Genomic DNA, 27,539 nt, shown 5'->3' on the forward strand with positions numbered 1-27,539 from the left:
AGCTTCGAAGCCGAGCGACAGTATCGTTCTGCTTACCTCAACTGTGTCTACGGTGAACTGCGAGTTCAGCACGCTCTGGGAAGCTTCCTGTGTTGGCGAGACAGCGTTTCAGCGGCGGTCGTTCCAGTGTCGAGTGGGTTGCACACTTCAGCCTGCACTACCCCTTGTCATGTTGCAAGCGGCCATCTCCCCTGTGCGCCTCAGCACTAAAAGAGCATTTCATAAGAGCAAATTGTCTCATTGTGGGAAGATGACCATTTCGGAGCTGCGACCCAGGCTCCGCTACCTTAAGGGGGGCGGAGTCCTGTTGCTGCTGCCATGATCTCACAGAGGAACGTGCGCGGTGGGTGCTTGCCTGCTTGAATACGTTCAAGGGCAGGACAGCGGTCCCACTTAAACTTTTTCAGAGGCTCCTGGGGCATATGGTGGCCGCGGCAGCACTTACACCACTTGGCCTGCTTCATATGAGACTGCTCCAGTACTGGCTTTATGGCCGATTCCCTAGGTGGGTGTGGAACACAGCACTCAGCGGGTCCAAGTAACACCGGCCTGCCGCCAAACCCTCACCTTGTGGTCAGATCTTGCATTTCTCCGGGCAGGGGTGCCCGTAGAGCAGATCTCCAGGCATGCTGTGGTTTACAAGGATGCCTCCCCCACCGGCTGGGGGGCCATGTACAATGGGCATGCAGTCTCAGGGGTTTGGACGGGCCCGCAGCTGCAGTGGCACATCAATTGCTTAGAGTTGTTAGCAGTGAACCTTGCCTTGAACAGTCTCAAAGGTCCCTTAAGAGGCAAGCATGTGCTGGTCCGAACGGACAACACATCGACTGTTGCGTACATCAACCGACAAGGTGGTCTGTGCTCGCGTCGCACTCGCCCATCACCTCCTCCTTTGGAATCGAAAGGTTCTGAGGTCACTTTATGCCATTCACATTCCGGGCCTGCTCAACCGTACACCCAACGAGCTATCTCGAGCAATGCTCCCTTGAGAATGGCGACTCCATCCCCTGACAGTCCAGCTGATTTGGAGACGGTTCGGAGCCGCTCAGGTAAACCTGTTTGCTTCTCCAGAGACCTTTCACTGCCAGTTGTTCTACTGCCAGGCCGAGGGAACTCTCTGCACGGATGCACTGGCACACAGCTGGCCGTGGGGCCTACGCAAGTATGTGTTTCCCCAAGTGAGCCTTCTCGCACAGACACTGTGCAGAGTCCGGGAGGACGAGGAGCAAGTTTTGCTAGTGGCCTGGTTCCTGGTTCCCCGAGCTAGTGCTCCTCGCGACAGCCCCTCCTTGGCCGATTCCTCTGAGGAAGGATCTACTGACTCAGAGACGGGGCACCATTTGCCACCCACATCCAGACCTTTGGAAACTCCATGTCTGGTCCCTGGAAAGAACGCAGAGGTTCTAGGTGACCTACCGCAAGAGGTAGGGAACACTATCACTTCGGCAAGAGCACCGTCTACGATACACGCTTATGCCTTGAAGTGGAACCTGTTCATCGAGAGGTGTTCTTCTCTCTGAGAAGACCCCCGAAGATGCCCGATTGCGGTCGTGCTTTCCTTTCTACAGCAAGGGCTGGAGCAAAGGTTGTCTCCCTCCACCCTCAAAGTCCAGGTTGCTGCTATTGCTGCGTACTATGATCGCATGAATGGGAAGTCTTTGGGTAAGCATGACCTTATTGTCAGGTTCCTTAGAGGGGCCAGGAGGTTAAATCCTTCCTGGCCCCCCTCTATACCCTCTTTGGACCTGACTCTAGTGCTTAAATCGCTACAGCAGGGCCCATTCGAGCCTTTGCATTCAGTGGATCTAAAGTTTCTTTCATTGAAATTCTGCTCCTGCTTGCACTGGCCTCAATCAAGAGGGTAGGGGACCTCCATGCATTTTTGGTCGACGATTTGTGCCTAGAGTTTGGGCCGGCTGACTCCCATGTAATTCTGAGGCCTGGCTACGTGTCCAAGGTTCCCACTACACCCTTCAAAGACCAAGTGGTGAACCTGCAACCGCTGCCCCGGGAGGAGGCAGACCCAGCCCTGGCTTTGCTCTGTCCCATCTGAGCATTGAGATGCTACGTAGACACAAAGCTTCAGGACCTCAGACCAGCTCTATGTCTGTTATGGAGGCTGGCAGAAGGGGAGTGCCATCTCTAAGCAGAGGATGGCCCACTGGATTGTTGATGCCATAACCCTGGCTCAGGGTGTGCCCTGCCTATTCAGGTTGCGAGCTCACTCAACTAGAAGTGTTGCATCCTCCTGGGCGCTGGCTCGTGGCGCCTCACTGACAGATATTTGTAGAGCTGCAGGCTGGGCGACCCCTAACACATTCGCTAGGTTCTATAGCCTTCGTGTAGAGTCGGTATCCTCCTGTGTTCTCACCTCAAACGGGTAGTGGCACTGAGAGGTCCCGGTTAGTGTCGGCTTGCTTAAACTGCTCTAGAGTGTCCGTACTGTAGACCCTGTTGAGATCCTCCATCACCCTACCCCACGCGGCGGAACGTCGGGCTCCAGGCTTTCATCATGAATCCGTGAGAACCATGGAAGGCTGGGTTCCATATTGAGACCTAAGCGGTACTCGTATGTGCATAGTCCACGGTATAGCCTTAGGCTATTGGCCTTAGGCTGTTTCCCCGGCAGACTTCTGCCTTCCCAAGAGGGTTTTAATCACCTCAGATTTCTCCATATAAACCTAAATGGATGCTTTATGTGTATTTGTTCCCGAGACCTCATTCGAGAAGGATGGGGCTTCCGCAGAGTCCCTGATCCAAGCGGAATGGATATGTTTTTCCAGTGTTTTCCAATCTCATTCATTGAGGTAGTGCTTTGACAATGGTGAGTGGAACTACTTGTTCTGAGCCCTGCCCTACACCTAATAGGGGCGCAGGCGGCTCGCACAGGTCACTGTAAGGGGCAGCACCCATGGCGCTTTGGTAGGGATCCCATTTTGGGTCGGTCACCGACGTGGCGTCAAGAGTGACCAACTGAAAGGGAACGAGGGTTACCATACGTAACCGAGAAGTTTTTATTGATATAATAATATAATATAATATAATATAATATAATATAATATAATATAATATAATATAATATAATATAATATAATATAATATAATTAATATAATATAATATAATATAATATAATATAATATAATATAATATAATATAATATAATATAATATAAATTTCATCTAAGAATTAGCTTTTTATGTAAAATTTATATTTTATTTTATTTCAGCTTTGTTTGAATTACCAATAAATAAATACAATTAGTTTTAGTTGCTGATTGTGAACAATGAAGTACAATACATAGTTACAATTAGTACTTTTAAGGATTCAAATATTGCAACATAGCCAAAAGTCTAATTTCATTATAACTGTAGTTTATAGCTGCACGCAATTCAGCAACTTGTCATGTGTTTCTCAGAAATATACAATGATCCTGACTGGATGAGGAAATTTTGAAGCCAGATGCATGTCCTACTTTGTATAATAAACAAATGAAATATAACTATTTGTAATATGTGACATCATGCAACATTTTCACTTTCCGTGAGGACAGAAAAACGGCTTTGCATGCAAAACTTGACATGAATTAGTCAGGTTGACATTATGAGCATTATGGGGTAATCAGTGTCTGTGTGTGTGCGTGTGTGTCTGTGCAATGAATTATGACCATAACTGTGTGTCTGTGCCTCAACTTCTAGCTAAACCGGTTCTGAATTCCCTCTTCCATCTTTAGTTCATTACACAATTAATGGTCCAGTGTGGCGTTAATGCAGGACACAGAAACAGCTGCACTGAGCACATTATTACTGCTCTCGGTTCCCAATCCTGATTTCTCGCTCTCTCTGCTTTCTCTTCAGTGCTCATTCATTTTCAGGTTTTCTTTCTTTTTTTCTTGTCTTTTAACAGAAACATTAATCAAATGTATTCAATGTTTCATCATGTCAAATCATTCATCATTTTTGTTCATTTTACTCCTACTAAAATGTCACATGATTTTAGTTGAAGAAAATAACTTTTTAGTTCATGTTAATGAGCGAAATAACTAAAATGTAACAGACCAATCTATGACCAAATTTTGGAAGAATACATTTGTAGGCTTTTTTTATATTTGCAATTTAAAATAACTGTGTTATATTACAATATATTGTAAAATGTAACTGATCACTGCGATCAAAGCTGAAATTACTCCAGTCCTCAGAAATCAATCTAATATGCTGATTTGTTCAAGAAACATTTATGATTATTAGCAATGTTGAAAAAATTGTTTATAATTGTTTATAATCATATAGAGTTCATATAGAGATGGTCAACACCAAACAACACTTTGTCAAACAACCTTATCTCCTAAAATAACACAGTGGTATACTGAAGTATTAGCTAGTCTATGATGTTAGTGACTGGTTTGTGAATTCTACATTCTTTGGAAAGTTTTTTTAATATTTAAATTTAGTTTATTAGAGACCTTCAGATCATATGCCTTTTCAGCAAATTTAAAGATCACATAATTGTTGAATCCCCCCAAAATGGCTCCAACAACGCCTGCAGTGAGCGTCCTGATACACCAGTCACATGACAAACACACAGAAGACTGATACTAAAATTATAAAAGTGGAAGATGAAAGAGAAAACATTATCAAAATACTGTCATCAGGGAGAAAAAAACTCCCCAGAGAGCAGAGAGAGCAAATCCCTCTTTGTGACTTTCTGGGCTCAAAGCTAATTAGTGTAGATTGCTACTATATGTGTGTGTGTGTGTGTGTGTGTGTGTGTGTGTGTGTGTGTGTGTGTGTGTGTGTGTGTGTGTGTGTGTGTGTGTGTGTGGAGGCAGAAGAAACACACAGCAGAAAGAAAGATAATACTGTTGCGTTTGCCTGTCATGGTATATTAAGATGTAGATGTAACTCCGTCTACATGTCGTTATCTGCACCAGAGCCAGAAAAAGTGAGTGTTAAACTAATGAAGAGTTTGATGCCGTGATTGGCTTACATCTGTCCAGAGCGTTTGTGTGTGTGTGTGTGTGTGTGTGTGTGTGTGTGTGTGTGTGTGTGCGTGCGTGCGTGTGTGTGTGTGCAAGGGAGGCCATTATGGGACTACATGTGTCGTCATAACAAATCCGGGGTTGTTTCTAGGAAACAAGCGAATGCAGAGAAGCAAAACTCTTTCCCAAGGCACAAGTTGGCATAATTCAAAAACAGCTCATTAGATGCGATCCATCCATACCATAAAGTCATGCAGGATGATCTATTTAAAGGTATCTGAGCTGAAAAATGTCCAGAGATGCCGTCAAGCGTGCAGTATGCGCTCCGTCCCACGGGGTCAAAGTGGACGTTTCAGGGAGGAAATTAGTCATTGATCACAGCCTGATATAAACACAAGATAAGGACTGAGAGATTTATGAACTTCTGTGAAGAATGTACAAGGTTCTGCTCAGTGAGTAAGAGATGGAAGAGAAGTTTGGAAGTGAAGCGAAATGTTTTGAAGCGAAGCACGAAAGATCACACTCTGGTCCGCCCGCAGCCCTTCCTCTCCTCACTGAATAAATCACACTGTTTATCTTACGACATTGCCAAATTCCAGACAGACGCAGCCAAAGCACCTCCATATGTCTAATGATGTTTAATTCAGGTTAGAGAGAGAGCGAAATGTTCACATCGATGGCCGCCAGGCAGATCTCAATATATATAAGTGTAAATAAGGTAACATGCCAATAACCATCTGTGTAACTTGTATTTTTAACATTGCTTCCCAACAAACAACTGAAAAAAATATATGCTTATAACATAACTATGCAATTGTCATGCAGGCGATAACGTCCTCAGACTCCAACCACATGCATATATAGTTGTTAGAGGAATATAAATGTAATTACAAATATAATCTGGTCCACAATCAGTCCTGTGATCTGCCTTTGAACTCTGGAAGCTAATTGGTCCAGTCAAGCGGTGAACTGTTACAAAAGGCTCCGCAACATAATGAGCTCGTTTGACAAAGCGGAATGACAATGCTAATTATTTTGTAACAAAATTACCACCGCAATGCGAGGGGAAAGATCAGCTGTGATTATAAGTAACATGCATTAATGCATCAAAAGATGAAATGCTGAGAAATGTATGGAAAGCCAAAGGCAATCCTGGGAAGAGTTAATGGAGAAAGAGTTGGAAAACCGCTGACAGAAAATCAATTAATAAATCAAAGTAATAAAATGAATGAATGCAGCAAGAATAAATACTCACAGGCCCATTCTTTCCACGAAATATGTACAAACACAGTGAAGTGAAAGATCACAAAGTACAAATGTAGAGTTGTTAATAAAATAAAATAAGGAATGTTGTGGTCTGTTAAAAAAACTGAAAGATTATATTATCATTTTTTCCTATTTAATGTCCCAGCACATCAAAACAATATAAAATAAACTGTTATTTTTGCAATATTATGTATATATGTATATAATATAATGTATAGCATCAGTGCTGAATGATATCCAACGTTATATGAGATGAAACATAAAACACAGACATTGATGTAGGGTTGTGAAAGATTGATGACAAAAAGTTTGGGAAACACTGATATTGTAGGTCTTTTGGCTTCGAAAGTTGGCAATGAAGTGCATTCCAGATGTGATTTTCAATCCCCATCCCTGTGAACCTTCAAAGCTCATGCTAAGGGCTAAAATAAAGAGGAAGTTAGCTGAGATATCCGCTGTTAATTATAACACCTTTATTTAAATGCCTTTAAAGTCTATCAGGGACCCAAACAATCTGGGGGAAGTGTCGCTGGAGAGTGGAAAGGAAGTCAGGAAGACAGAGGTGTGCTAGTCACTGATTAGCCACTAATGGACCCAAGAAGATAAGCTAATAGCCATGCTAATCTACTTCATGGAAGAATTTGGATGGGAAGAGTTTACCAGGTTCTCATAATGTTTACATTGGGCATTTTTGCAGTGTGTCCTAAGGCATAAGGCCTGATCAGTCAAGTGTAAATACACATAGGAGGATGAAAGAGACTGATATATCTTTTTGCAGGGTTGGTGATTTGGTGCCTACACACTCATTCCCATGCACATGCACATGCTATAAATGCCCCCCTGCCATGGTGGTCTGCTCAGTCAGGTTACATATGGTGGACAGGACTGCAGCCATGCAGCAGGCATAAACAAGGCCTCATAATGGTCACCATGTTCCTGCAGAAACGTAGGTGGGAGCTCCAGGCTCTGCTGAAGCCCTTGATGAGGGATGACAAATTCGGTTTGTTGAGGATTTACGAAGGATGGGAGGCAGTTGGGGGGGGGGGGGGGTTGTGTGTGCACACAGCTGCTTACAATTTACCCGATTGTGACAAAAACAAATGCCACTGATGGCAACACTTCATCAACTTCACTCCAAATCACACCCGCGAACAGCAGTGCTGCTTCTGAACAGTTTTCCATATTTTTACCCCATAAGATTTTTTTTTTTCCTACACATGATACAGTGGCTTCCAAAAAGCCGTTTTTAAAAATGTATTGCAATTACTTGTAACCAGCTGATCTCAAGGTCATCTGGTCCTCATGTTCACAGATGTACCCTAGAAAAGTAACCATGTTACACTAGTGACTGACAATCAATCACTGTAAATTTGTTTCAAACTTAAATTTGGCCTTGAAAAGTGTGCTTGTGCTATTTGCCATTAAAATAAATGTCATTTGGCTGGATATATTGTTATCTAGTGCAATGACATTCATACATACATGCACATGCTGCCCGAATGCTTTTTGGGGCCATTGCATGTATGCAAATAGTTGTACACAAAAACTAAATGAAAATGCTTCCAATTATGATGTCTTTGTTAAATGGAACATACATGGTCAACATATACTGTAGGCTCACTGGGAGACTGTGCCTCTACTCTGCCTACATTTTTTCAAAACTTCAAAAACATACCAAAACTGTACATGCAATTCACTGCAGTTTGCAGCTGAAATGAACACTAGCGGCAGTACAACTGACCACTTTTATTCCTTTTCAGATTATTGATTAATAAAGACTTGTTTTCACACAGTTACTTGCAAAATACTTTGTTATGAGCTCAAAACTCTCTTACTGTAGTGCATGATGTGTAAACCAATACATTTGATGTTTGCATCACATAACCAGAGCCATATATATGCCTTTTTTACACAGTAAACTTGCTCAGTAGCGCACCTGGTACAGCATTGCACCTGCGATATGGAGCACTTAGATATTAGTCCCGTAAAGCACAAGTCATGATAAAAGAAATAAGATGGCATAGCTACTTGAGCAAATGTGTTTTTACTTCAAGTTTGCTTTACATTTCGGGAAAAACATGTATTTAGCTTGCACACTGGACATTTGACTTAGAAAGCGCTATGAAACATGGGAGATGGAATGTATTATATTTTTTTCCCCCAGAAAATTCTGGCAAAGGCACAGTTTTGTTCCAGTGATCTTGTAAATGGGTCTCAGACAAATACAAATAAGGATGCCATGTGCATCACTGATCGTTGATCTCAATTGTTTTTTTTTTTTATTTGTTTTTTTTCATGTAGAGGAAATGATGACACTTTATACATTTGGGTGTACTATTCCTTTAGATGAAGAATTAAGTCATCCAGCACATACGCCAGCACTAAGATGAATTTCATAAACATCCTTAAGGGTCAGGTGCGCTAAAAAGCGGCTGTGCCCTCCCTGCCAGAAATAGATAGGCTAATGGTGGCACGTTATGAAAATTAATTTAGCCAACCTTTGCGCTGCCTTCTGCTTCTGTATCACTAAAAGCTCCTGTCAAAACGTCAAGTCGAATTAACGATTGGTCGTGTCAGGAGAGGGCTGGCTTTGGCTGCGGCCCATCTCGCGTCCTCTTCTTCCTGGAGCCCCGCAGCTTGTTTTAGCGCTGCTGGATACATCACCTCCAATAGCCATCAGCGACACCTATCACCTGATCTATAATTTCATAAGTGTGTAGAAATGGCCTTGTCCCTGCGCCTCATATAATCAATCAAAGTCCCTGCTCGCTCACACACACACACACGGCTGTGTAACCTGTAGCACGGCGTGTAATAACACCCCTAAAAATAAGGCTGTAATTGATTTTCCTAGCTGTCAGTCTCCCTGGTGAGAGACTTTGAATTTCGCATCACCACGTGGCGGCCGGGCAGATTATTATTATAACAGACCGATTTCCCTCAAGGATTCCCTGCTATCAACTCAAGGAAAACAGCAGAGGTGAGAAAAGAAAAAAGATAGACAACCAGTAAAAAGGATCAGCGCAAAGTAACTAAACAATACTGAAAATGGCAACGTGGGAAATATGAAAACCTTCCAAAAACAAATAAGGACAAAATGCGAGCAGGGTTTAGCGAACGCCATACAGGCGGCCAACACTTATCTCCTGTCGGTTTTCCTGCCTCTGAGGGCCCGAGGTGGTAGACATAAAAGAGCGGTGTCTGCTGTGTTTGGGGCAGAGCTGGCAATGTGTTGGGCCCACAGCCAAGGCTGGTTCCCAGCCCATAGTGGAGAGTGTCAGAGACAAGACAAGCGCTTAGAAATGAGGTTCAGATGTGGCTTTGAGTGGACGCAGGCTTATTGTCATTGCAGGGCCTGAGCCATGCTTCTGCTAAAGAGGGCATTGTGCTTATTGTTGCATTTCAATTATGCATCATCATCAACAAAGGATTGACAACAAAGTTTGTTTGTTTCGTAGCTGTATAGTGTGAAGGCCGGCTCGAGCACACATTTTAAGGGGATCCTTTTCTTAACATGTACAGTATATTAGCTGAAATGTCCAGCCTAGGAAAATGAATCTTTGCCCTTTATTCAAAAATTTTATTTTTAAGGATTTTATAAGCATATTGCATTGTTGTGATAAAAATAAATACATAAATACATTGAAAAATAAACACGCATATCACACACAAAACTTATTGAGCAGTGCCCTGGAAATGGCTTCTGCAATCAAAAACAAGGACAATCAATGAAAAATTAAGTATATTTATTCAATTTAAGCATAATTTCCTGTGAGCTTGTTGCTTTTTTCACGTTTTGTACATAGTAAAATACTTAATGCTGTCAAACGATTAATGGCATCCAAAATACTATGTATATATATATATATATAAATATTTTTTTATTTTTTTTTGGGGGGGGGGGGGGTGATTAATTTTGATTAATCGTTTGGCAGCACAACAAATAATAATACATATTTTAGAAGAAAATAATAATTATTATATTTTTATTATTATTATTAATCTTGTAGGGTTATTAAAAGCAAATATCGAGAAATATCCTCTCTGGACATTTATTTTGGCCACTACTGTACATATGAATATACACAACTGGTCAAAAGTTTTTATTTATTTATAATATTTTATGCTAATCAAGTCTTGATTTACTTCATCAAAAACACAGTAAATATAGCAATGTTGAGAAAATGTATTCAAATGTAAAAGAGCTTTTTCTATATAAATATATTTTAAAATATAATTCATTCATTCAAATAATTTAAAGCTGTATTTTCAGCATCATTCCTCCAGTCTTCAGTGTCACATGATCTTCACAAATCATTACAATATGCTGATTTGATGCTCAAGAAACATTTCTGATTATTATCAATGTTGAAAACAGTTGTGCTGCACAATATTCATAATATATTATATATAACCCACATTTCTGTTTAAAATTGCTGCTCTGCTGTTACCCATCTTTGTGAGAGGGAAAAGAACATCTGCCTAGAAACAACATTGCTAATCATTTGAGAGACAGGAAGACAAATTACAGTAACAGTAAAAACTAATTCAAAATGCCATCCCTTTCATTCAGTAAGGGCCTCCATTTAGTCTGCAGCCCAAAAGAACCTCCATTATCAGGTTGGTTCCTTCTTCTCAGAATCACAAAAGAAACAAACAATCTATACGTGATCAATTTAATGTACTGTTATAAAAGCTCTCAACCATTTGCACCAATGACATCTAAGAGATTTCCCAGAACTTTTACCTCCCCGGACCCCATTTACTTAATTAGACAGTTTGCTAATTTCCCGGGCAGTGGTGGTTAATTGAGAGGCTTTTTACGCTCACCTCTCCTGCTCCAGCCTCATTCTCTGCATCTCCTCCTCGGTGGCCTGAGCTTCCTTCATCTTACTCTTGCTGGACCCCTTCCGCTCCATCTTGTCCCCTTGCCTCTCGTCTTTGCGGTTTTTGCTGAACCTGCGGCAGCGGAGACAGAGTGAGGGAAGAATTCAGACGGACTGTTTGTGTTTAAGGATGGTTAGACAAGTAAACCGTTTTCTCTTTCTTTCCTTTTTTTTCAATAAGAGCACTGGAATACCTAAAGGAAATTAAACTGTCAGAATATTTGACACATCAAGAAAAAGGAGCGACCAGGTTTGACAACATATCCCTTCACATTTCCACAAAAAGACTGCAATATAAAACGTACAGTATCATCTTATCTTTAATAAGAAGTAGCAGATATCTTAAATAACACTACTTTATGCATGTTTCTAAAAGCAGTGGAATAGAGTTGCAAAAGAAACATAATAATGAAGCTATTAAAACTGGAAATTAAGCAACAGTGCAGCTTAATGGAATCAATTCCAACTTAATTCACCAGTAAACAATAAATAAATCCATAAATTAATAATATTAATAATATTAAATTGTGGATTTAATAATATTAATAAATACACAATTTATAAATTAAATTAAATTAAATTAAATTAAATTAAATTAAATGCCCTGTGTTTATTGTAAATTGAGGGAAACTAAATTACGTGTTTCTAGTGTTTATAATTTTTGTACGTTTAATTTTATTTGACAGTATTTTACACCATTTTCGAATGTTAAATCAAAAAGTTGCCTATAATCCATTGTGTCTAATCCTTTTCTTCTTCCTTTCCTCTCAACACTGCAATTTTTTTCATTTTTATTTTTATTTTTTGGAAATCAACATCATTCAGTCATGATCATTATCAAAAATTTCACAGTTAAAGAAGGTCCATGGTCAAACACTGCTTACTTGGGGTTCATTTCTAAACTAAACAGCATTATTTTGGAAAATGCAGTAAATGTACCAGTTCAAAGACAAACAAGCATGAATCAGATGCACAATTAGTGTGAGAAACACACCCCTCATCTGAAATTCCCAATTGTGCAGATTCCTATTGAGAAAATACCTTCATCCTTGCACCACAAATGCTGTCAGTTGAGTTTAATTTCACAATATTACCGTAAGGTGTCTGATAACAGGATCTCTTACCCTGGTTGGCAGTAACTTTGTTAAGGAATTAACAGGAAGTGAGTAAGCAGAGCTTTAGAGATAAAGTTTTGTATATAGGCCTATATATGTCTGTGTGTTATCAGTCCCCAAAGACATCACCCTACTAACTTCCTCAACCATCATCCCTTCCTGATTCAAATCTTAAATCATTATATTGTCCAGCCTTTGGACAGGATGTGGTACAGACTGGCTTCTCGGTCAATGGAACAACACTGTGTCATTATCACCAGCTGCCTTTGGGATCCGAAGTCTCCGAGGCATGTCTGTGATGTCATTTCCTGTGCACACTAATAGCTTCAGCTGGAGGGAAGTTGCGGATTGTGGTTCGTCTTCCAGTCAAAGCAAGACTCATAACATACGTTTCCAATAATTCTCTGAGAGTTTTATGCATGTACAGGATTACTGGGGGTGATAATCAAATTTTTTACAAATAAAGCAATAACAGAGAGTATGCAAATCTGTGCGGGGACAATATGAATGAGTGCCTCCAATAAAACAACATTTCCATTCAATGAAGGAAATCATTTTCATTGACTAAGTTGCTTTCTTGCAACGCCTCCATTCAAGAATGAATGTGCATTGATTGTGAAAATCATTTGATCACCAAACAAAAACTCAGGTAATAGTCAGCGAATGGATGTGTGATGCCCTTGATTTCCCATTTCACAATCCCATTTCTACAGCAAACTAACCACTGTAATCCATGTTTATTATCGCCAAGGTTCACTGGAGACCACGAGAATACAAATCTTCCCCACAAACTCAACAGAATTACCTCATACAGGTTGGTGTAGAGCTACCAGACTTAATATATGCATGAGATGGGAAACCCTTTTCCCAAAATATGTTTATTGTTCTACTTTCCATGGCCTACTCTGGCGCTCTAATGACCCTCAGTCCAGCACAGGGTAGTGGGAGACATTATTTTTTGGTTACATATGCTTCGAAAAGCCAACCTTTCGGATACTGTACATTACCTGATTAATTAATCAACAAATGGCCCGGGTCTAGGTGTAAAAGTCCACCGCACGAATGCTAATATCAACGAGGCTCGATCTATCACTGCTTTCGCTGACAGCACACCGTACATCTCAAGGACTTTTTCATTAACTCTCCTTAAATAATCTTCCTTTTCAGTACATCCCTCATTTAAAACCACACATGGAGAGATATGCAGAGGATTTTAGAAATTAATCTATTTCAAACTTCTGAGGCATGAAAAACAAGTACGGTCAAAAGTGACTCTTTCAAATGGGTTTCTTGTGGGCTGAACGCAAATGCTTTAATCCTTACATTAAAACTACTGCGGGAGTCGACGTCAATTTGCAGATGAAATGGGCCGAGTGCACTGTGTTTTACTCATCTCCACAATGACTGGGGCTTTAAGCGTAATTGTCATTAACAAATGGAGAGACTCTGTAATGAACAACACAACTTGTTTTGGTTGTATTTGATGTGTAAACAGTACTTCTGTGACCTGTGGGTCTCCCAGTTCACTTCGTTCTTTTTGCTAAACATGGAAAGTAATAAACTCTAGCACATTCCCTAGACCTCACATTGAGAGTTTGTTTTCACCATCAATCATCTTTACAAGAACCTCTTATAAAGACCCTAAGAAATCGAAGTTGCTATTCGGTAACAGGTCGCAAATGCAGGTATAATAATAAAAAAACAATTAATCATAAATTTGAATTTATTCTATACAATATGATTTCTGTCATTTCTGACTTATAATTATAAGATTAGTTAACTTTAGTTTAGCTGAGTAGGATATTTTAAGTTTGTATAACTAATTGCAGCAGCATTGCTTTACAGTGTATACCAAGATATAAATATTTTTGATTGCGTTTCCTTGAAGAAAAATATTGTACATTTGTGTATTCGTGTACATCTTGCAACAGTGAATTCTGTAAAATTCTAGGGTATGCAAAGAAAGATAACACCCATGAACCAAAATAAATAAAACTCCAATTCTGATTTTATGTGTCTTTAAGTAAACCAGAGTGAAAGTGACGTGATATTCAGCCAAGTATGGTGACCCATACTCAGAATTCATGCTCTGTTTTTAACCCATCCAAAGTGCACACACACAGAGCAGTGATAACACACACACACACTGTGAGCACACACCCGGAGCAGTGGGCAGCCATTTATGCTGCGGCGCCCGGGGAGCAGTTGGGGGTTCGATGCCTTGCTCAAGGGCACCTAAGTCGTGGTATTGAGGGTGGAGAGAGAACTGTACATGCACTCCCCCCACCCACAATTCCTGCCGGCCCGAGACTCGAACTCACAACCCTTCGATTGCAAGTACGACTCTCTGACCATTAGGCCACGACTTGCAGAATCCAGAGCACTTGAGTATTATTAATTATCCTACTTTTTTCAATTACCGTATTTTTCGGACTATAAGTTGCACCTGAGTATAAGTTGCATCAGTCCAAAAATACGTCATGATGAGAAAAAAAAACCATATATAAGTCGCACCGGACTATAAGTCACATTTATTTAGAGCCAAGAACCAAGAGAAAACATTACCGTCTACAGCCGCGAGAGGGCGCTCTATGTCTTCAGTGTAGACTACAGGAGCACTGAGCAGCATAGAGCGCCCTCTCGCGGCTGGAGACGGTAATGTTTTTTCTTGGTTCATTTCTCTTAGTTATATTTCTCTTGGTTCATTGCTTGGGAACACAAATTGCTAATCAGCCAATCACATGGCAGCTCAACTCAATGCATTAGACATCTAGATGTGGTGAAGACGACTTGCTGAAGTTCAATCCGAGCATCAGAATGGGGAAGAAAGGGAATTTAAGTGACTTTGAACTTGGAATGGTTGTTGGTGCCAGACGGGCTGGCCTGAGTATCTCAAAAACTGCTGATTTCCTGGGATTTTCAAACACAACCATCTCTAGCGTTTACAGAGAATGGTCCAAAAAAGAGAAAATATCCAGTGAGCAGCAGTTATGTGGACGAAAATGCCTTTTTGATGTCAGAGGTCAGAGAAGAATGGGCAAACTGGTTAGAGATGACAGAAAGGCAACAGTAACTCAAATAACCACTCTTTACAACCAAGGTACGCATAATACAGGCTGCTGGTGGTGTAATGGTGTGGGGGATGTTTTCTTTGTAATGTAAAAATGGGGGATGTAAAAATGCCCCTTTTACCAATTGAGCATTGTTTAAATGCCACAGCCTACCTGAGCATTGTTTCTTACCATGTCCACCCCTTCATGACTACAGTGTCTTCTGATATCTACTTCTAGCAGGATAATGCACCATGTCATTAATGCAGTTCCGAAGGCAAAAGGGGGTCCAACCCGGTGCTACCAAGGTGTACCTAATAAAGAGGCCAGTGAGTGTATATATATATGTATATATAGACACTTATATGACGAATCTGAAGAATCAGAACACAAACAAACAGATCTGAAATGAACAGGAATAGCCTAGACAGCTCAGAGCAAATGATCTGTACAATCCCTAATAGCTTCAGCAGTATTTTCTTGTCTATGCTACACAGAAACAGAACAAGCTGAATGGCTTTGACATAATTAAGTAGTAAATGAATCAGAGACCGCACAATACACGGAGACAGTGTTCTCTGTCCTTTCGTTCTTCAGCTGAATGAGCTTGAATCGGTGCTGTTGGTTTTGGCTGGCACTGTGTTGGCAGAGCTGGCAGTGAGACAGGCTGTCAGCGGGTCACAGTCAGTGTCACCCGTAATAACAGCTGAATCTGGACTCAGTGGTAGGTGAACAGTCTATTTGAGGAGACTTTTTAAAGCTGTTTGGTCGGGTCCTCGGGTCAGTTTACCACTCACTCACTCACTCACAGACACACAGCATCCCACCGATCACACAGTATTCTGCGTTAGTGATACAGCGCTCAAAGATCTAGCAACATCCGTTAACACCTTAGCAACCCCTTTTATACAGTATATATATACATATATAGCTTTTTGTGAGCAGGTTTGTATGGCATTCACACACACACACACACACACACACACACACACACACACACACACACACTGCCTTCATCATAAAGTGTGGTCTCCAGTATCCAGAGCACAAGAGTACAGTTTAATGGGCCATCACTAAGCATCTCTCCCCTCTGCTCCTCTGACAGCTGTGAGTAATGAGCACCTAAACACCTGCCGGCTTCAAACACACACACACACACACACACAAACACATACAGTACAGTTACAAAAGCACGTTTGTTTTTCTATCACGGCAGGACCTCCCATACACTTCTGCTGCTTAAACCTAACACATTACAATAACTACACCCTTCCCTACAGCTTCTGCCGTTTCTTACATGTGAACTTCGACCATGATCCGAACAGCACAGGAATAGTGTATTTACACACTACTCATACTATTTAGACAGAATGCTGTGCAAATGTAATATGTCAAACAGGTATTCAAAACAGAAAGGCTGCATAATGTGGGCTCTCCTTGAACTTCCATTACGAGAAACTGATTTTAACTGATCACCTTGACTCATTATTTGACTGAACCACCTATAGTTTAGACATATGTGAACCTGGAGCACAAAAGCAGTGTTAAGTCTCTGGGGTGTATTTGTAGCAATAGACAACAATACATTGTATGGCTCCAAATTATAATTTTTTTCTTTTATGCCAAAAATCATTAGGATATTAAGTAAAGATCATGTTCCATGAAGATATTCCGTCAATTTCCAACTGTAAGTATATCAAAACTTATTTTTTGATAATTAAAACGCATTGCTAAGAAATTCATTTGGACAACTTTATAAAAGGCGATTTTTGCTCCCTCAGATTCTTAAATAGTTGTATATCGACCAAATATTGTCCTCCTAACAAACCATACATCAATGGAGAGATGATTTATTCTGCTTTCAGAAACCCTAACCCTAACTCAGATGTATACATATCTTTAAAGAAATATATAAAAAATAATAATAATTACCCTTATGACTGGTTTTGTGGTCAAATCAAATTGCTAGCATATTTTGCAAATAAATACAAAGAAAATAGTAAAAGCAACAAAGTTAATTAAATGTAATATTTAGTAGAATGACTGAAAATGAATTTTTTGTAAAATACTTTCTTGTAATCTTTTATTTACAACTTTTTTTTCTGTGTAGTTAAAATGGAAAATAACAGAATTTAAAATATATTTCTTTTTAAATACACTGCCATTCAAAAGTTTAGGTTATTTTTTACGGCTTTCAAAAGAAGGCTGCATTCAATTGTTCAAAAATGCAGTAAAGACAGTAAAATTTTGAAATATTATTCAATAATTTAAATAACAGTTTTCTGTGTGAATCTCGGTTTAAAGTGTAATGTATTTCTGTGATGCTCCGCTGTATTTTCAGCATCATTACTGCAGTCTTCAGTGTCACATGATCTTCAGAAATCATGAAAATATGATGATTTACTGCTCAAGAAACATTTCTGATTATCATCAATGTTAAAGGCAGGTGTACTGGTGAATATTTCTGTGGAAACTCTCATACATTTTATCTTTTGAAGCTTATTTGATGAATAGAAGGTTTGAAAAGAACAATTTATTTGAAATAGAAACCTTTTTTAACATTACAAATGTCATTTGTCAACAATGTAATGCATCCTTGCTGAATAAATGTATTAATTTCTAATAAATTAACTTAATTAAACATACTGAACCCAAACATTTTAATAGTAGTACATGCATTTTTCTCAAAAAAACAGGACACAGACAGCAACCACATGTTTATCACAGCACAATACTCCCCGTCTTCTTGTATTCTGTTCTAAACCTACAGTATCTATTATTTAGTCACGTTATGTTGTTGTTTCTACACTGGGAGCACGAGGAAGGTCCACACAATGGAGGTCTTTTCAGTTTCTTCTATTTTCTGATTCCCCAAGGTTAGACAAAGGACGATATGAACACTGAACGCAAACACATTCCTATTCCAGCTTCAGCTCAGAATCAGAGATTTTACTCCGTCAAGGCCTCGTACAGGAGTCACTGCACCCGTCAAGGCACGAGCCAATCAAGCTGTAATGCTCAACAAAACGTGAGTTTACCCAAAGGACCATGCTTTTATACTCAACAGCCCACGTGTGCGGCGGGATAATGCCATCTCCTCAATCACTCCTTCATCTCTGTCACCAGCGCTGTCAAAGCTAACATTTCACCACACAAAGCAATGCATTACAATGACCTGTTTGCACTACAGAGACATGACACTGGACGCCTGTGTCTACAGCAATCACAACACACAGCATTCCCAACCCAATGTGCTGTGAGGAAGGTGTGTGATCTTTCATGTGAAAATATGCACTTGATACTGTGGACTTATTATTATTTTATTAAAAAGAAAATTAGGTTAGAAGAAAAATAAAATATTAGCATTAATTATTTTACTTAAAACTATGTATGCATTTAAATGATTTAAAAAAACTGCAACTTGAAAAAAAAATAATGCATTACATTATTGTAATTTTATTTTATTTTAAATAAATAATTTTATTTACATTATTAAAAACAGCAAGTTAAAAAATTTGAATGCACTATTAAGTGTGATAATGTTATTTGAATTGATATTTAAACTAGTGTTGTTAAATGATTAATTGCATTCAAAATAAATGTTTATTATGTATATGTACACACCCAGGCATGTATATATTTAAGAAAAATATTTTACATTTATATGTTAAATATATTTATATTTAATATAAATAATGTGCATATAAATATATACATGTAAATATTTGCATGTATATATTTAATAATAAATAATACATATACACAGTACACACAGATATATTATGTCAAAAAAACTTTTATTTTGGATGGGATTAATCGTTTGACAGCACTAGTTTAAATACTTATTCAAATAAAATTATCACACTTAATAATGCATTCAGATTTGATTATAAAATAGCAAGTTAAAAAGACAAATTTAATTAAAAGTGTGACTATTTTATTTTTGATTATTTATTTAAACAATACAAATAAAATAAAATAAAAACAGCAAGCTAAAAAAAAAGTAATGCGTTAAATTACTGTCATTATTTTGAATATTGTCTTTCATTAGTTTGAAAAAATAGCAAGTTAAAAAATGTTAATTTGAATGCATTAATTTAGTGTTATTCATTATTTTAAATAATTATTTAATTTAAATGATTACAGCCAGTTAATAAAAAAGATGGTAATGCATTAAAATCTTCAGATTAATTAGAATTTTAAATTCATAAAAATAATTTCATAAAAAAACAGCATTTAAATTTAGATTTTTTTTAATTGTTTTAATTAATTTAGTTTGATTAATTGTTTAATTTTAAATATTGAATTTTATTTAAATAATTAAATATAAATCAGCGAGGTAAATAAGCATGTAATTATGTATATATAAACATGCCTTTTTTCCCTAAAAACAGGGCATTTCAAGCTTGACAGCCCTAAAAATATTGCCTTTTTATTTATTCTTTCCCCAGTATTGGTGTAAGCTCATTTAACCAGCTTCACATTGGAAACATCATCATCTTCCGTTCACTGCTGTCAGTGACATGGTTTATATTCTGCTTTTACGTGGATGATACTCAGCTGTATTGATTTACAGAGCAGTAATGTACTACTATGGCTCCAGCAGACCCACATTATTGTGTCTAAAAGACAAGACGTCTGATGTTACAGTCGTAGACGGACAGATGGACCTGAACCCTGATGATCTGGACAACAGGACAAACAGGACACATTAAGAAGACAATGGCTGGAACTGCCAGTAATGCTCAGAGGTAAGTTGTGTTCCCAAACACTTCGAGAACTGAATGCCATAAGAGTATTGCTTTATCTTGTTCCTGCAGTAAATGGCCGGGTCGTTAAGCAGCAGGTCAGACAAAACAGAGTCAGGTAATACAACGAGCCAGTCTCTCTATAACAGAGCTGCCATGAAGAAATCAGTCTGAGAGCAAAAAATAACAAAAAACTATATATATATATATATATATATATATATATATATATATATATATATATATATATATATCCTCTTGTGTTCTAGTGGCAAGTGGAGGTTGTTCACTCAAGGCCAAAGAGAGGCAGAAATCACAGCCAGCATTTTAAAGATGGCTGGTAATATCTAATTAGGAGGAGAGAGACAAAACGAATGAAGGAAAGTGCAGGAGTATCAAGTGCCTCTCCAAATTTCCCTAGCCTTCAGTACTTAGCCCATGTTAATGGGAACATCATTATTTTACGCCCGAGTCGCTACACCGCGGTCGTTGCCCTGGCGACAAGCTCTGTTGTTTATAGCCATGTTATGTGCCAAAGCTGGCGATTACGCCGGTCCCCACAGACCTCATTATCCCTGACCTCTAACGCCACACTGCCATCCGCTGACAAACCTGGCGGCACAGGAGGAACGAGAAAAGATGGTGCTTTTTAACGGCAAATGAAGATATTCCAGCCTTCAGGCTCCTCCTTGGCAAAGAAGAAGTAGGACTGATGGACGCTTAGGATCACACACACACTCAAGCATTGCTCCTCACGAAGGATGTCGATTACAAAAAGAGCGACTCGGTATCCAAGCTTCATTATTTCTGTGGTCTGATTTAGAAAAACAAAAAGGCAAATTAAAATCTTGGTGCAGAGGGTTATGAGGAGCGTCCTGCTAACTGTGAAGGGCACTTGATGAATATATTCATGACATCACTGCTGGAATCCGGAGGGGGGCTGCAATCCAAAAGTTATTTTACACATCCTCTGTGTATGTGTACATGTGTATGCACATCATAAATATATGCAGCTTTAACCAATTTACAGGAACCCCTAGAGGCCAAATAGATTGAAGGGATATTGGTCACAGAAAAAGCCAAGGAGAACAGAACTAGATTTACATTTCCAAGAGGAATACCATTGCTTGCAAGACAGCAGAACAAGAGTGACGTGAAACACATGTAGGCTACAGATTTTGCTTACCATGGACAGTGGTCAAATATATACATTTTTGGCATATAATATAATTTATCAGAAGCAAGTGTTTCAGAGTTGTGTAAAAATGAATAAAATGTATACATGAAAAATATATATGAAAATGCTTTAAAAAGAAAAATCTATTTAGTATTAAGATGCATTAAAGAAAACCAGTCACAATCTGATATGCAATTATCAGAACTATTAAGTCACTGTTGGTTGGGCTGTTTACGGAAGCTTGTTTTCCGACACAGAAATATATATAGATGGATGGATGGATAGAAAGTGTATTTAAAACTTTTTATCTCACAATTCTGACTTTCTCAGAATTGCGAGTTTATATCTCTCAATTTGGAGATTTCTTCTCTAAACAGCAACATTACATCTCTCATTTGAAAGTTATAAACGTATATTTGTGATTTAACATCTCCCAATTCTAACCTTATCTCAGAATGCTTCTTTGCATCTTGCAATTTAAATGTACTGTATAAACTAACAACTACACATGTATATCTCACTTGTTGGCAGAAAACAAAATAGTGCTGTCAAATCGATTATTCAAATTCAAAAGAAAAGTTTGTGTTTACACTATGTGTGTGTGTGGGTGTGTGTGTGTACAGTATACAGTATACACACGCGCGCAATATATATCCACACAAACTTTTATTCTGGATGCGATTAATCACAATGAATAAATTATGAATAAATTTGACAGCACTAAAACAAAACAAAACAAGCTGTATTTCCGACTATGTATGTTCAAGTTTGAAAAACAACAACCACAATTTGGTACCCAAACACATTCAAGGGAGAAAAATAACTACAATTTACAATGAAATTATTAGAACAATATCAGCATTATCGGTTTCAAGGAAAAAAACAACAACAACACTAGCATTGTGTTCTAGTAAGTTCAAGCTGAATTAACTGAAGAAATCTGTGTCGTACAAGACGAGGTGAAAGGAATTCAAAGGGGTGCTGCTTTGCAAATACTGCAATAATGATATTCCATAGAGCATATGAGATTCAAAACGCAAAAGTGATCAAACATGGAAGCTTGTGGGAAGTGCATGTGTTGAATGGCATGGAGGGAACCGTACGCCACTGTCAGCTGCTCTGAGGGAGTCATTAGCTTTTGCACTGCATAGACACAGAACATGATTTTAACATATCGTTAGGCTTCTCAACCCTTCTCTCTCATACATTCTCTCTCATCTCTGTAACTCCGTCCAGACGAGCTTTTGGATCTGACACCTACTGTAGCCCAGCATATTTCACACATGCCTGTGTTAGCAAGAAAAAGGGCCAAAGACAACAGTTTAATGTTCCCTTTACATCATCATGAGAAATCTCTACAGAGTGTGAGTGTGAGTTTAAGATCAGATGACAATGACCAATAATCCATTACAATTGCTCTTTTTAATCCAAAACCCAAAATGTAAACGTCTACTTTGTTTCTGTTTTATAAGTTCATTGTGAAGAGCAAAATAATTTATCTATGCATGCCTATATTCTTATTCAATTTTGCGTTTGGAAAGAGTGTGTATGTGTGATAAATGTGTCTAAATTAATTGGGTGAGATCACAGTAGCACCCTATATGACATATGCAATACTTCCTGTGTGACCTCAGAAAGCGGAGACAATCCATGACATGAACACAAGACAGAGAAAAGGAAACAGAAGAAAGCTCCCACAGGAGTAATGTGCCAGCGTGTGTGACCTAGATATGCCACCTCACAGTGCATACTCAATGGGACAGTCTGATCACAGACTCTCTCTCTCACACACACACACACACACACACACAGCCTCGGGGCAAGACAGGTGGAGGAAGGTTTGCTTACCTCTGAATCTCATTTTAATGATGGGCCATGCCTGTGCCTCTAAATACAGCACGTTTCACTGCATAGTATAACTGAAAAAAATATTTTGTGCCCAGGAAATATGTTGGGCAATTAAATGTTAATTTGGTAATGTATGAGAACGAAACGGCAACAAAAACAGCAAAATAGTTGAATAAATGAACAATAAACAGCTGTAGTGGCTGTCATTGATTCCAATCAATCACCAAACCATCAGCGTCTTTCGTTTTCTTTTCTTTTTTCCCTCGCTCACTTCTGTCCTGTCCTTTCCAGCCCTATCTTTTCATTGTCTCCCTAGTGCCATAGAAATGCTCAATTACAACCTCCTGAAGACAAAGGAGTTGAACAACTAGCACTTAAGGCATCATCAGCCTGGGAACAACAGAACAGAAGAGGAGAAAAATAGGAAAAGAATCTGTCATTTAACGTGAAATCGAAAACATGCACCTGACAGGAATGATTGAATGGTGAGTTTGATCATAATTGCCTCCCTTTGAAAGAAATGATACATATAATTCAGCTCTGATTGGTATCAAATCATCAGTTTGAAAGCTATTTATCTTATTTATTCATTTTTCATCGCACGAAGCACTAAAAATGGTCTGAGAATAAAAGAAAAACAGACAACAAAATAAAATGTGGAGAAGAAAAGAGTAAGAAATGAAGATGCTTTTAACAATTATTGTCTGCGTTATTCAAAATGACATCACACACACACACACACACACACACACACTACTGTACACGTCTAGTGCTCTAAAGCGAACAACTAACCACCTAAATAAATAAACAAACAATCACATAATGTTAGTCCATGAGGATAAATAATTTTGAAGCTATCTACGATGGCCTCAAGTCAGTTCCAGAGGCACACCAACAGTACACATTTTTGGATGTCTTCCTTATCTGTCTATATAAGAACAAGCTGATGACTTGAATCAAGTGGTTATTTAGGAGTTCTAAAATGTGTACTCTTGGTTTGCCTCTACAGTAAGTACACTGATGGTAAACATTGCCTTAAGATGTATTGAACCCTAACTTCAACCCTGTTCCTGTAGCTCAAGAGGTAGAGCATTGCATTAGCAAATGCAAGGTTGGGGGTTTGAATCCCAGGGAACACGTTAGGAAAAAAAAATTGTGGGACTGAATGCAATGTAAGTCGCTTCGGACAGAAGCATCTGCTTAATGCATAAATTCAATTAAAATTCATTAAATACTCCCTTAAAGGAACAGAACACCCAAAAATAAAAATTTGCTGAAAATGTACTCACCACCCTCAGGTTATATTCAGCAAATATTCAAATATTCAGCAAATGTTCATGTTTTGGTGAGGAGCCCCAGTTTACCAACTCCTAAACTGAAACTACAAGTCACCAGTCCAGGATTCCCAAATACCTTTAGGAGGGCAGATCTATCATCTCCCTTAGTGTCATGTCATTCTTGCTGTAGAAAGGATGCCCTCATCTGTCTTGTCTCTGGATCCTGCGACTCTAATGTGAGTCTGGATGTGGGTGGTAAAGCCTCGTAGAGTAAAGTCAGCAGTCTTTGTGCCAAGTTCTCAGCAGATATCCACCCCTCAATAGGTAACAAGTGGAAAATTTGGCCATTCTTATAGCCAACAGTACCTCCTTCAAGGTAGCTGACTACAGAGCCAAGGCTGGGTTGTGTAGCAAAAGATCTTCTTTTGGCCATAACCCCAAATTAAGTTCCAAAGATAAGTTATTTTCATGGTTGCAGCCTTGATCTTTAGAACATTGTTCGTCCTGCCAAAGCAAGCGTTTTAATATTCATTACAGACGAATGATGATCCCATCCCAGATCCCATTAAAAAAGTCCAATTAATATTTTCTCCCAAAAAGATGGCAGCCCTGAATTAAATCTTGATTATCTCTCAGAGGAAATCCTTGAACATAACTGCACTCCTATATAACAGTTTACAACTCAGACTACTACAAGGCTCCACAATTTCAAAAGTTGTATTACTTTTCTTAGGAGGTTTTGTAAAATTTCAGTTCTGCTCTTGGTGTCTAAAGCTCTCAGCAGAATATACATGGAGCAGATGTCTATGTCTCCTGAGCTCCTCACAAGAACACAATTTGGCATTTCTTCCCAGATGGAGCTCCGTGGACATGTTTAGCCTCTACCACTTGCAAGTTGTTCATTGTAAGTGAAGCAATACGTAACTCAAACCAACTCAAATTCTAACTATCCAAGGCTCCAAAAATATTACAAAGCCGTCACAACATTCAATGAAGGTAAAATCTCAAAGCAAGGTATCTATAAGAACTTCTATAACATATATAAGAACATTATCAAGGTTTAACAAACAATAATCAGCTTGAGATATAATCCTGTAAAACGTTTAGAAGAAAGAAAGAATATATCAATACAGGATTAAACTGCAAGTGAGGCTTTCACCTTGTTAGCATCTCTTTTGCAACCCATTCTCGTTGCATGAACATGTTCCTTGAGTCAAATTTCCATGTCCACATCTGTCAAAACTGAAGGAAAAGAGTCCAACCTCAAGATGTATCCATTCCTATACTGAGTACAGATTTCAACTACTGGCACACTAAACTACTGTTTATTATCTACTGTTTCATTCCCTCATCAGCAACCTCTGACACTGCATCTGCCTCATCATCTCGCTCCCCTCCTGACATTATCCCTGTACTGTTTTGTAATTCTCTGACTCACTCTCAGTGTCACATTACTGGCATCCCTATAGCTGGGCTATTTTCTGCCCACTTCATTTACATTATCTACATAATTATTTTCACTCGCCTTATCTTACCTGTTCAACTCCCCACATTCATGTAGGCTTCCTTACTTTGGCTCGGTGGCTGAGGTTGTGGCCTTTCACTACTCTCTGTGCTTATTATTTTGTGGTTGTGTAATTACCATGCTGTCGATAACCCAAATATTGCTGATTGCCATTTTCCTCTTCAAGTGGAAGATATTGGTTTATGAAGCAACATTGAAAACACTGAAAGCTCTCGGTTCTTAAATCTCTCCTGGTAATTAACATGGAAAGACACCACTAAGGTTTCATTAGACACACTCAGAAACACACAAACTTGTCTTCTGAATGAAAAGACATGTTCAAGTGCAGCACTTTTGCATCTCGTTAATGGAGTGTTTTTGGCAGTGCTTGCAATCTCTCTTGAAATGTTATGCTATCCATCACAAGTTGAGAGAACAAAGACGTCTTATTGGCACTTCACTGCAGTAACTCAAGATAACCATTCTCCCTCATTTGTTGCCTTCCCATTCCCATGAATGTACCTCATACTCCGTGGTCACTTGCTCATCTCCCTAAATTGTTAAATGGCTAGTGTTATCAGACTTGTTATCAGAGTCTGCAAGCTGAAACTCTAATTATTTGTTCTTTCTGGCTTCGTCTTGCGCTGTCTCCAGATCTCGTCCTCCATTTGTCTGATAAAAGCTCTCACAATGCTCTTCACAAGCTGTTTTTGTTGTCTTGTTAAGATTATCATTGTCCCAAGGGACACAATTCACCAAGCAAAAAGTGCAGTGCTTTTACGCTAATCAAAAAACGAAGTGATTTTCAATGTAACTTTGGCAGATCAGAGCTCTTAGACTTGCAGCAGTCTGTTGATCACAGGAATAATTGTGTTTTAGGCTCTTATTCGAACAGGAGAGCAAATGTGCCTGAACAAACCCCTATGATATTTGAGTCCTGCCTCTCTGACAAAGCCTTTACAAATTTGAGAGCTACATCGGTGTTTAGTTTCAACTTTGCCCAGATTTCAAGTTCTTTTAAGTACATTACATCCACTCCTCCTTAGTACCTTGTTGACCCAAAGGGACTGGAAACAGGATGCAATGACATGACAGCATCAAATGCAATTGCACCTGGTGGTTCTGTGAAGGGCAGCCAGTGGTTTATGATCGTTATATAAGGTTTGAACAGACCGGGCCTCTCATTGCACCCAACTTGGATGCCCAACTTTGTTGACTTGGCTAAATTTCTCAATTCAAAATGCATAATGATGAGCAATCAACCCATGCGTGGCATAATGCATGCTTAATAAAAGCTTTTAAATTACATTTCATTCATATTTAATGGTAATCTCTGTAATATCAATTACTTTATTTATTTTATTGGGTCTCCGGGAGCTCATCTTCTGGAAGGTGGCTCTGGTTATACCCTGTGCACCCTGCTGTGAGAGAAGACTGTTTGATTGGCAGGTGGATAATGAAATGGTGGTATAGAGGTGAGAATATCTCCCTCCGTGACCCCTGAAGGAAGGGGGACTATTTTAAGAGAGATATGATATTTACACAGCCCTGTGTTAAGCCTACTGAGGGACAATCTCACTTCTTTTGTTTTAATTTCTTTTCATTTCAGGAGGTCATGACACAAACTCTGTCATATAGAGGAGACAGATGGGCGACATCACCCGAGGTGTTGACATTTTGACAAGTGATCAC

The 27,539-nt window shown here is 39.0% G+C and overlaps 1 protein-coding gene across 1 annotated transcript in view; it reads right to left on the bottom strand.

Moving 5' to 3' along the window:
* The window catches only part of LOC132115865 (partitioning defective 3 homolog), a 471,004-nt gene that overhangs the window by 99,087 nt on the left and 344,378 nt on the right, over positions 1-27,539 (bottom strand). Inside the window, exon 20 of the mRNA XM_059524256.1 lies at positions 11,073-11,201. Within this exon, the coding sequence (XP_059380239.1) occupies positions 11,073-11,201 (129 nt within the window). The remainder of the gene's footprint in view (positions 1-11,072; positions 11,202-27,539) is intronic.

The sequence above is a fragment of the Carassius carassius genome, chromosome 35, assembly GCF_963082965.1.
Source record: "Carassius carassius chromosome 35, fCarCar2.1, whole genome shotgun sequence".
NCBI lineage: Eukaryota > Metazoa > Chordata > Actinopteri > Cypriniformes > Cyprinidae > Carassius > Carassius carassius.